General features: G+C 43.5%; 1 protein-coding gene across 1 annotated transcript in view; it reads right to left on the minus strand.

The window, feature by feature from the left end:
- The window catches only part of CUNH1orf21 (chromosome unknown C1orf21 homolog), a 121,762-nt gene that overhangs the window by 79,108 nt on the left and 30,054 nt on the right, over positions 1-12,600 (minus strand). Inside the window, exon 2 of the mRNA XM_036273639.1 lies at positions 10,325-10,419. Coding sequence (XP_036129532.1) covers positions 10,325-10,419 — 95 coding nt within the window. The remainder of the gene's footprint in view (positions 1-10,324; positions 10,420-12,600) is intronic.

The following is a 12,600-nucleotide window of genomic DNA, read 5'->3' on the forward strand; positions in this document are numbered from 1 at the left end:
TAAATTAAATGAGGCCGGTTATGAATGGAGCAGGCAGTGACAATGGCCTCTTCATATATCTATTATGATGTTGACAAGCTAAACAATACATCCGCCTGCCTTTAAAGAAGACGTATGAGTTTTCTGATGCCTGGTTATTTCTCTAATCTGAATGCCAGGCACAGAATGTGTTGTATTACCAAGAATCATCTGAAAACAAATAGGGCTGGTGGATCCTTATCTGTGTCAATACTGGGTATTATTTGCTCACAAATACAGTCCACAAGGAGAGACACATCTCGCAGCCCAGACTCTTGGAAATATATTAAGGTTTGTTTTAATACCCTCACCTCCAGGGCATAAATTATTAACTTCGGGTAAAGCTACCTCACTGAGTTTGCCAAATGATGAGTGAAACTTAGATGCTTAGGTTTTATTTTTAGCATCACGTAGGAGATAAGAGAGAAACAGGAACAACTCGCAGAAAAGGTACACCGCCGTGTTATTGTTCTAGATAGTCTAACAAGGATGGGTGAGGCTTAGGTGGCCCTCTCGGCTGTCACTCACTTCTCCCCACTCTGCTGCTGTAACTGGGCCCCTTGGGTAAACAGTGGCCACCTTTTAGATACATAAACCCAATATTTAAAATGACTAAGTGCATCAAATGAATCAAGCTTTCGAGAAGGGCTTCGTTTCCCTTTGTATTTCAGTATCAGTTCTTGGCCAAAAGTCTCAATCCAAGGCTGCTTGTGTTTGCTGCACTGCAGAGGAAAAATGAGAAGCCCTCCTTTGCCGAGCAGAAGGCCAGGAGGGACTGTGTACAACGACTTCTGGACAGTCCCTGGCATCCCAGGAAGGCATCTTTAAAAGCCATCACCTTTTGCAACAATGCTGGGAAAAGGGAAGTCATTATCAACACCCTCGATCTTTAAATGAGATGAGCAGAGGTCTGTTCTAATTCTTCTGTGGTTACAAACACCGCCAACCGGTGAAAGAATGTGGTATCCACAAACCAGAAATTGATGTGCTGAAACCCCGAAACAGCTAACATATATCAACTAACCAAATGAACACAATGTGCTCCATCGGCCTCCCCGTCCACTCAGCATTCGTGCCCCATCTCCGCGCCGGGTCACACTAGTCCTGCTGCTTGAAATCCCTTTCTGAGCCTTCGCTGCCCGTGGAGACGTGTTTCATCCAGGCCCCTCCCCAGACCCCGGGCAGGGTCCCCGGTCCCATGCCTGTTCTCCCAGGGACTTCAGTAGGGCCTTGTCAGAGACCTTCCGCGATGACCTGCCTCCCCGGAGGTTCCTGAGTTGCAGCTGTGCTCTGTCGACCCTGACACCCCTCAGTGCCCAGACAGTGCCTAGCTGACAATGAGAACTGAGCACGTTGGAATAGGGGTTCAGTCAAGAGGTGTGTTGTACCAGGATCCCGAGGGCGTGTCCCCGCGTGTGGTCGGTTCAGTGTACTGGCAGGAACGGAGGAAGGAAAAGCCATCTGAAACGGGATTCAGGCATGTTCTGCTCTGCCTAGCTTTCCGGGTGATTGCAGCAGCCGCTCCGAAGCCTGCCTTGGATTCACTGATTTCTGTATCTGTGGAGCACACACGTCAATGTTGCTCTTTCTTTGTTGGAGAAAGAAGTGTGCTCTGATCACACGCCTTTGTTCAAGGGGACTATGCATCAACTCTGACTTCAGGCCAGAAGAAGGCTGTGCCCGAACTCTGCTTCCACCCTGGAACAGCCGCTAATCCCTGAAACAAACCCAGGTGTCCTTTAGTGACAACAACAATCACCATAATTTGTGTTGGGCTTTATGTTTACAAAGCACCTTTGTGGGCCCGCTTTCATTCTCGTAACACTCCGTCCCTGAATCAGAGACTTTGCTTTTGTTCAACACTTGAAGCTTCGAAGTTCTATTCGACAATCCCTCCTCCGTGGAGAATTGAGGTCTACTCCAGGTCTACTCTCAAACCCATGACCACAGTGCCAGAAGAACCTAGAAGACCTTCCATGTGCCTGGCTCAAGTAACACAAAAATGCTAGCTGGACAGAGGACATCTCCAAGATCGACGGAGAGGGAGCATCCTTCCTCCCATTCCTTCTGTGCCACAACGATCAGAATGAACGAGAAGGAAACCACCCAAACCTCTCCTCACATGAGCTGCTATGGCCTTAAGAAACGAAAGGTTCAGGTAGACTGTGTCCGGGATCCTGATGCTCTTCCTCTACTGAGCTGGGAGAACCCAAGGCCAAACCAACATCACATGCACGAGAGAACAGGGACTGGAACGAGACCACTGAGTTAGAAGCAGGGGGTTTCAGAGGAGGAGGCTTCTGTTAGAATGACGTCCATGAAGCTGCTCTAGGAAGAGGCTTCTCTCGCCTGAATCAGATGCTCCAGGACCCACTCCATCTTGGCTTTGGTTTGGGATTTTCCCCAACCAGGAATTATCTGCCTCCAGTGCAGGCCTCCCCCTGTAGCCCCTTCCGGCCCCAGCCTGAGCCCAAATCCAACATGCACCTGGAAGGAAGGAGCAGAGAAGAGTGGCCTCCCAACTCTGTAACATCAGTTTGTTTTACCTTATTCTCAACAGGAGGAGGAGTGTTCAAATGACTTGGGAAATTGGGACAATTCAAAGTCACAATCTTTTGTCTTAATCACTTTCCAAAAACAATTACTTGGCCTTCCATTTGAGGACGAACACTCAAAGATAAACAGTCATTCCTAAGATCACAGGGAACAACCTTTAAACAGAAAAGTCAGTTGGCTAGGGTAGTAGCTGCCCTAGAGAGTCACTGAATGAGTAAACATGGTTGTATTTGTTAAAAAGAAGAGTTTCGATAGACTCTTTGTATAATAAACATTATAGATCACAGGTTACAATGTTCCTTCACATGCATTTTGTTCCTCGCAGGTAAGCTCTTACCTTTCCCATGGACCTACAGTGACAAATGGAATTGCAGACTATTTTCTGGTTTCAGGCTGTCAATCAATTTGGAGAACACTGGCCTCCTATGTGGGACAGCTTCAACCACGTGTATTCGGTGGGTCAGGGATATGTCCTAGTCTCACCAGCTGGACACCACTGGTCCAGGGAGAACTCTCACAGTTTCTGGAGCATTTCCTCTATCAAACACATCTCCTAATCTCCAAGTCTTCATTTCCGCAACTAGATGTTCTGACATTTATTGGAAATGTAGCACATTGGAGGTAGGTATGGGCGCTCTCACAAACGCAACAGGTGGATGGAAGATGTGGTCACCCCTACAGCTTGATTCTACTCTCCTTTTCCACAAAAGCACATTAGAACACTTTTTATTTTGCCAGTTGATTGTACTCAGGAGTTGGTGACTTAGGCAAGGGTGTCTCAAATCAGTCTTCACCTCTACACATAAGTATAAAATCAAAGTGTAGCCACCTGTGTTATACGTCATCTGATAGAAAAGAATCTTCTCATTTATACAAAGATATCTGGATAAAAAAAAAAAAGATATCTGGAAATAGCGAATCAAAAACCCAATGTAATACAGGTAAATCTAGGAAACACCAAAAAATAAAAATCCACCAAAAAAAAAAAAGATCCACCATGAAATGATTAATTAACTCCAATGGGAAGACAGATAAAGAATGACAAATGTTACTCAAGAAAACAAGATGATGTGTAAGAGGGGAGCGCTTCCAAACTAAACTGAATGTCTGTATTTGTCAAGATACTTACTCTGGGGAAACCAAGGGGAATGGCTACTACCGAGTCTGGATTAATTTATTTATATGCAGAACCACTAACCTACATAAAGTGAGGCGAGATGATCCCTGAGCTTCCTTTTAACGGCCTTCTGTTAATCGGGTATCAGAGAATAAAGAAAAGCCAAGGGTATTTAAGATACTAAGAACACTCTTTCTCATCGTTCCTACCCAATCCAGCTCCATTACTGATGTTGCCAACAGTGGCGTTTTCTGTGCTAGACACTGCGCTCAGTGTGCAAGCACATCTTACTGAATTTTCACAACTTCCTGATAAAGTGGGTTCAAATATTATCCCCATTTTGCAGAGGAAGAAACTGAGCCTTGGCATGCTTACATCCCCCATTAATTCTGGTACCCATTGTTAGTAGTTTTGGATACATAGTGTCTCCCCCCCCATTGATTTTTTTATTTTTCTAGTGAGTAGAAGGTAGAGAGGGAGAGAGAGCGAGGGAGAGAAACATCAATGTTGAGAAAGACACACTGATTGGTTGCCTCCTGCACAGCTGCAGTCAGGGCCAGGAAAACCTGCAACCCAAGCACATGCCTTTGACCAGAATCGAACCCACAACCCTTCGGTCCTCGGGCCAGTGCTCCAATTACTGAGCCAAACAGGCCAGGTCCTCCATCTAGGTTTCTGTATGAGTCTATGTATAGACTTGAAGGACAATTTAGCAAAATCAATCTCTCTCTCTCTCTCCCCGCCTCTCTCTTTCTCTAATATTGTTGGTCTGTTTCACTAAGAAACCTTTAAGTGTTATCATAATACACATATCCATTCTACAGCTTGCATTTCTCCATGACAGTTCCTAAAGCTGAGTCACTCCATAGCACTGCTGCCTACTAGGCAACAGCTGTACCAGTCTCCCATTGACAAGCATTAAGGTCATTTTCCACTTTTCACTCTCAGAAACAGTACCGCAGCGAGGAGTCTGTGCAAGCACCCCATGCCCCCAGGCCGCTGCCGGGGTGCGTACCGAGACGTGGAAATGCTGGGTCATGGGTGTACATGTTCCAAGTTGAATCGATTCTGCCAAACTGTCCTCCAAGCTGTTTACCGCTAGCATGTGAATACACATTTTCCTACAACCGTGCCAAAATATGATATTAGCAAACTTGAGATTTTTGCCAATCTAAAGGATCATGTTTTCATTTGCATTTCCCTGACTACAGTGAAAGGTGTATTAGGCAATCAAACGGTAAAGTCAGTTAAAGCAGGGCAACGTACGAATGTATATATTATTTTATTTTAAAAACACAGATGTGCCTCTCCTCTCCCATCTTTTGACGGAGGAATGATGTTCCCAGACGTGAGGAATTACTGACTGGAGCTCCGCATACCCCCTGCATTAACCACGGCCTTACAGTGCGCATCTAAGATCCCCTGGCTTGGTCTCCTATGTGAAGAGAAAGACCCTGTGAAGCAATCTGAGTGCAAAATTCACTTGGACAGAGAGCTATCAGTACTGTGCCTTCGTCAAGATTTCTAAAGTATTCACCTTAATTGTCACCGAAACAGCTCTCTCTCCACGCTTGTGTCTCATTGGTGTACATATTACTTAACTAAATCACATAATTATAATGCCATTCAACCAGTATAAACAGGTCTGGGAACCCTCACACTGGCTCTTGGAAAACATACAATTAGCTGAGGGCGCACAAGCACAGAGGTGTTGGAGAGAGCAGCCCGGCCGCCGTCCAGGCGAGCACACCTTCGGCTGCAGTCAGCACCTTTCGGGGAGAAACCTGCCAGTCTTCTGATGCAGCGAGTCGGGGAGGAGAGCACCCGCCGCACTAGTGACGCGGAACATCTTTTCACCCGCTTACTGCCCAGTATCCTCTACCCTGAACCATCTGTTCATTTCATTTACCTCTTTTTCTAATGGGTTACCCTTTTCTTAATTACTTACGAGCGTTCTTTATAAATCTCAGATATTGATCCTTTGCATTTATATGGCATAAATAGTTTCACCCAGGCTGTTGCCTATCTATTAACTATTTTTTTTTTTTTTTTTTTTAGTATTTATTGTTATAGAAGTACTTAATTTTGATCTAATGAAATAAACCACTTTTCTTTCTCCATAGCTCTGGCTCTCCATGTCTTGTTTAAGAAAGCCTCCCTTTGCTAGGATTGTAAACATATTCTATGTTTTCTTCTAATACAATAATTTTTGTTATTCTCAGGTTTCAAATGAAGAACTTGAAGTCCAGAAGCTTTAAATATTTGACCAAAATTATAAAGCTAGAAATGAAGAAGCCAGGACCTATATTGCTGTATATCTATGTGTAATCTCCCACTCACACCCCCTTCCTTAAGTAGGAATTAAAGTCGAGAGAAGTAAAATAGAATACATGATGTCCAGCAATGCTGAAAACGGGGATAAATGTACATCTCTGCATGGAGAGTATATAAACGACTGACATGTAAGTGATTCATCCTCAGCCTCAGAAAACCAGCATGCATCTCCTCCACCTACGGGAACTGCGGACAAGGGTCCCAGTGACGGGAGATCTAAAAATTCCAGTTATAAGTAAGTCATGGGGATAAGGAAAATAATCAACATCGGAATAACTATGCACGGCGATAGATGGATACTAGACTTATTGTGGTGAAAGGTATATAAATGTAAACTTACTCTCCTGTCCACCTGAAGCTAATATAATACCATACGTCAATTGCAATTAAAATAATAAAAACATTTTTAAAAAGAGTACTGAGCAAATTACTAGGTGCCAACTACTGGTTGCACCTCTAGGTCCAACTACTCATATTCATTCATTCACCGATCCACTCATGCCAACAAACACATACTGAACACCTACTATATCCCTCATCTTTGCTCTTTGCTAGACTTCTCCGCACACATGTTCTGTGAGTTCCTAAAGCTTTGCTTGCTCAAAATCAACATCTACACTCACAATGTTCCTTGAATTGTGGTCATTTAGGTCACATGGCTTCTATATGCTACCAGCAAGTGAGCTCCCTAGAGTGGGATTTACCTCTGATGGGTCTCTGTGTCCCCCAAAGCACAGAGCCCAAGACCCTGGTGGTATACCTGCTCTGTTAGTGCACCTGTTACATTGTTGTGTGATCAGTAGCTTAACTTTCTCTCCTGTGGATAATGAATAATGAAGGAATGAAGGCAGGAAGACACACCTTGTATTTTCAGCAAACCCAATCTTTCCAGTGGTTTTACAATTTCACTGACGATACTATTTGTCCTTACTACCACCAGTCACAATCTTGGTATTACCATTCTATCCTGATTCCTCTCTTTTGTTTTATTTTTGCTAATATCTACAATGAGTTGTCAAATGTTGTTGCTTCTGTTGCCACCCAGCCCAAATCTTTACTATTCTCCCCGCCACCACTTTAGTTCAGGCTCATTGTTTCCTGCAGAAACTATTCTGAACGGTCTTCCACCTGGCCCCCCACACCAATCCACACGCACCTCTGCTGCCACACAATCGTTCCTGAATAGTAATCTCATCGTGCCAAGCTCTCGTCGAAAACCTCCAAAGGCTCCCTTGAACCCGGGGAGTTCATTTCAGACCTCTCGGCTGCACCAAGGCTCTCTATACACGACCTCATCTACATTCTGATTCTAATTTCCCATGGCTAGCCCGCTCTGTTCTTCCTCCCTAGTCCCCAACCAAACAGGACGTTGTGCTTTTTATTAAATCTCTTCTGCGTTTTCCGGTCCTGTTACTTCTTCCTGGGACACTCACCGCTCATTCTGTCCTTCGAGGCCCACTGGAAATACCAGCCCTTTCATGAAGTGGGGTCCAACACCCCGATGAACAGATCTCGGCCTCCTCTGACAGCAGCAGGACTTTGTATTGCCCTCCTGGTTGGAATCAATCTCATCCTGTTTTATTTATAGTCACTTGGTGCTTAGCATCAGCAACACAGCAGCTGGCGGTGAAGGTCAGGGCTTTGCCTAATTTTCTATTTTTCTGCAGTCTGGTACAGAGCCTCACACTCAGAGGCAATCCACAGAATATCTGTTGAACAGAACTGTTCTCTCAACTTTCCCGTGTCTCTCTATACAAACAAGGGCCTTAGGCATAGTAAGTGCTCAAAACATACTTGTTTAAATAATTACCGATCTGTGTAGTTCCAGAGCAAGATTTTTCAAAATGCGTTTAACCTAAAGTATTCATTTAGCAATCTCTCACCAACTAACGAAAAGGAAAAAGGAAAGAAACACTGACTCTGACATCCTTTATTCGTTCCTTTTCTTTTCTATGATAATGCCTAACTCTTACCAGGTGCCCATCACATACCAGGTACTGCCCTCAAAGCCTAAAAATGAGCATCTCATGTAACCTTCCAAACAGCACCACCAGGAGGCACTGTCTTTCTCCCCAGTTGATGGGCGGGAGGTTTAGAGCAGGACCTCGATCCCGCAATGAGCAAATGGCAGAGCTGAGGTTTCAACCTGGGCAGTTTCTGCCTCCAGAGCCCACTGTCATTCTGCCTTGGTTCTGTTTGCTGAGCTCCTTAGTTTCAACAGTTGGAGTAAAAAATATTTTAAAAAATACTTTGACCGACATCTTAAATAAAGTCATTCTTTGAAACACGAAAACTTCTTGACTCAGATTATTTTGATGGAGGTAAAAATCAAGAATTGTTAAACGCACTTCATCCACCTTCCAATGTAGCTTCAGACGTAGGAGGCTGTTCGTTTTCTTAAGCAACAGCGCGGTCAGTACCTGATTATGCATCCCGAGGGATGGCATGGGTGACGTGGGTGACAAAGGTGACGTGCTCTCAGACAGCTGAAAATCACTGGATTTTGGAAAGCAGTCTAGAAGTCTCGATCAAAGAGAACCGTGTGCTCGCCCTTATCCATCAAAGTACTGACATTCGTGAAGACCGCTGTTGGAGGCCTTGACTCGGATTGTCGGGCGGAGTAAAGGGGTGTGGGGGGGCTACAGAGGATCCCTGAGCAAAAATCTCTCTCTTGGAATCCAGTCGGCAGAGAAAAGCACCGGTGAAGATTCTGGCCACGGTGCTGAAAAAGCTTCTCGGGCACTGAGCAGGTGATCGATTATAAAACCAAGAGAACAGGGAGAACGTTGCACTGGCCTAAATATGGTAAGAGAACGCTGAGGGAAACTCACAAGCTGTAAGTTAAAGGTCATTTCGTCCCTGAGGTCTCAGAAATACGGGCATGAGAAGCAGGAATGGACGCTAGTGCTTAGATCCGAGAAACAGCCAGCGCCAGGCAGTCACCAGAACTGTTTGCCTCCAATGGAAACATTAAAGGTGAGATTCGTAAATCAAGCCAAAATTACATCAAGCGAGGAAAACTCTGATTTTCAGTAACATAAAGTAGAAAAATGACTACTGATGCTTCAATTATTTAGGTCTTCTATTTATCTATCCAGGATAAAAAAAAGAAATTCACATCAACAGGGTGATATTCCACTATTTAGGCATAGCGACCTTTTTTCTGGATTTGTGGTTTGATGTTCAGACATACCATAGGTATGATGAATCTCTGTGACTTAAGTGAAACCTGGTGATCCAAATCCCATTTTTGAAGAAAAATTGTACGATAAAGTATTTTCACTCCTTTAAAGTGATCTAAAATGCTCAGTTGTTGATACTTTGGTATTTTGAGTTGTAGATCAGATGTTCACAGCATAGAAAAGAATTAGCCCATTATGTTCATTAGCGCATCGTGGAAAATGACAGCCTTAGACACTCAGGAGCACTGGGTACTATTCTGCCAAAGCCCTCTGCTAATGCACAAGTCATAACAACAGAGCACACCACAGAAAAAGGAGTTTAAGTCAGGAGAAAATATCTCCTGATATCGCAAGCTTCTTAAAAGTACATTCACTCAAACACACAAAAAATAGCAAATAGTCAGCCCCAAAATAAAATATAAAAGCAATTTTGCTCCAGCACACCTGAATAAATGCATTTTCTTAATGATCTGTAACCTCTTTTAAGAAATCAGCTAATATGACAGTTAACTAAATGTTTTTACAGAGATGGAATATTAAGTTGGAACATGTCTATTGATTCATATAAAAAAAAATGGTTCCTAGCTTTCTATTTTAAGTCATTACAGTTCTCACATTAACTCAAAACCCATATTTAACATCACGAATGTGAAATACTGACTACTTCAATAGAGACCTATCTTAAAAGTACATTATTTTCCTTTGAAAGTCAACTTTCCTCAATACACTAGATGTCCAGAATAATGAAACTTAGCCATTCACTCTGACCTGGATAAGAGTTAAAGGAGGTGGAGAAAAAGAAAAGAAAAGAATGGTCCTCTCCCCATAAATCTCAACCCTATTTCATGCTTTTTCTTTTAAATCTAACCATTTTAAAACACTAATAATTTTGCTATTGTTTCCCCTGGAGCATTCTCTATCAAGATGAAAGAAAGGCTTATTCAGGAACAAACAGGATACAGGAGTAATGGTTGGCTTCCAGGCAAGCTATAAATAGTGACGGCATTTTCAAGAAACCTGGTGCCCAGGGTGTAAGTTGCCATTTAAACGTGCAGTGCAGATTTTATTACAAGGGTGTCACCAGAATGCGTGGTTATATGAAAAATTCAATTCTTACCAAGTTTTCTTGGTTCCTGGCTGCTATTTTCTGCTCCTCTTCTGCCCCGTTTTTCATGTATTTGACCTCTTCCACCGGTTTGATCCTATACTCATCTGAGTACCAAAAAAAGAAAAGACATTTTATGACTTTTTTCACAACGGTAGGAAAGTGTCAGTGAGAAAAGCCTAACGGTGTCATGTGATAGCATCTTTCCCTCTCCCTTTCCGTGGGATGCATCTGAAACCACCTGGATGGTTTAACCAGCCTCTCCTTAGGGGGCGCTCTCCTCTGTCTACCGGGAAAAGTTCAGCGCCACAGAGACAGCTAATGACAGTGGCATCACCTGGTCCTTTTACAGAGAGCACAGGGTGGCAGAGAGACAGGTTACTCCACTTCTAAGACGATTTGGACTCTGCACACACTAGGGCAGATCACATCATGGTCTAGGGAAGATGTTTCTCCTTAGGAACCAATGTTTTCCTTAGGAGAATATGACTTCAAGGTATCAGTGGCAGCAATTTTCAGCAGTTCATTCACACCTTAATTTCTCTCTTTTGGAAAAACAAAGTACTGTTTCAGGCTGAAGAGCTGAATTGATCAAGAAATAGATACACACAATGGGAAATAGCTTTATCCTATTTGTAATCCCTGTATAAATGCGGAACTCTCGGCCATTATTTCACATGCTACACACACACACACACACACACACACACACACACACGAATCTCTCTGTAAAGTCACATGAATGAAGAACTGTAATATCCAATGGCTCTAATAGGCGGCTATATCACTCAAGGCTGGAGAGCGTAGTGGGCCATGGTGAAACCCAAACTTCACAACAGCTAAACAGAGAGTACAATCAATCCCAATATTGATCAACATTCTAAGACAAATTCAGGAAAACTTGCAGCTAAAGCTCTTTTCCAGGGTAGAGAGGTGGTGAGGGTGATGATGACATCTGCATCAGATTCCTGTCTACAGGGTATGACTTGGGCACACTAGGTAAAAAATACGTGTGACTTTGAGTCATCTCGTGTCCGATTTGTTGGGGGAAAATCACAGAAATTATGGAATTAAAAAATTTCATCAACCAACTTGCCTTATTTTCTTTATAGTTTCAGGCTTCGTCACACTATCCCTTAATACACTACCCCAAAGACATTTGTTATAGTAACATTTCTCCAAGTAATTATGCTGTTCAAATGTTTCTCAAAATTATCATCCTTATGAAAGTAATACATTTGCATACATCTGAATAAAGACTCCATGTTCATGGCTAAGCCAACTGTTTTTTTTCCACCTGACAATCCAAGGTAGTTATTGCTTCTGCTTCTTTCTAAAGAAATTAGAAAGACTGGTGTGGGGTTACAATAATGAGCCCTTTAGGAAAAACAAGTCCTAAATGCGCTAACGAGTTAATCAATGACTTCTGATCCACAGCACACGAGACTTTCACATTCCAATTTGATATTCAGAAGAGAAAAAAAACAGAAAGGGAATTAATAAAAATTGGCACATTTAATTAAGGATTATTTACTCAGAATCTGGAAAAGCAGTTGTTAATTTAAGAAAGAGACACTGACAAATTATGCCTTCAATACAATTACAGAGATGAAAATCAGCTCAGATGGGCCTCCTTGACTTCAGGTTGGGATAGTCATATTTATAAACCATGGGTCACTGGGCTAATTGCTAACATTTCACTGATCTAAGTTGTGATCTTAATTACTTACAGTGAGTCTGTAATTATTTCAATATAAATTACACACACACACGCAGTATATGTTTCCACACAACTCCATTGGATCGTATGATTCCTGTCTATAGGACCCAAACACTCACATGGTAGCTTGGGAAAAGCTCAACATTTGAGGAACTAAGCAGCCTTCGGAAAGAACCTTGCGAAAGCCGGCCCTTCTGCCGGCTGCAGAGAACCGTGTCTCCCAGAGGGGCCACCCGGCCTTGCCCTGCCGGCTCCCCTCCCCGCGCCAGCGAGACGCAGCCCTCAGCCCTTCCCACCCCTCCAGGGAACGCAACTGAATGGAAAGCAGCAGACCCACTACTCATATTTTTCCAATGTTTGTCATCAACGAAAGGGAAAAGCTGCTGGCTGCATGACCTGAAGCAGCGTCATCCCAAACAGACTTTCTTTTCACATCGAGACAGAATCATCACTAATTCAGACAGAGGACCGGGTGGTGGCGGGCTCCCGGGCTGTGCTGCAGGAAGGCACTGAGCCTGGACCCCGGAAAGGAAAAGCAAACGCCCACAGCCACAAAGCCAGGCCCGTC

Source organism: Molossus molossus, unplaced genomic scaffold (genome assembly GCF_014108415.1).
Source record: "Molossus molossus isolate mMolMol1 unplaced genomic scaffold, mMolMol1.p scaffold_m16_p_20, whole genome shotgun sequence".
NCBI classification, from domain to species: domain Eukaryota; kingdom Metazoa; phylum Chordata; class Mammalia; order Chiroptera; family Molossidae; genus Molossus; species Molossus molossus.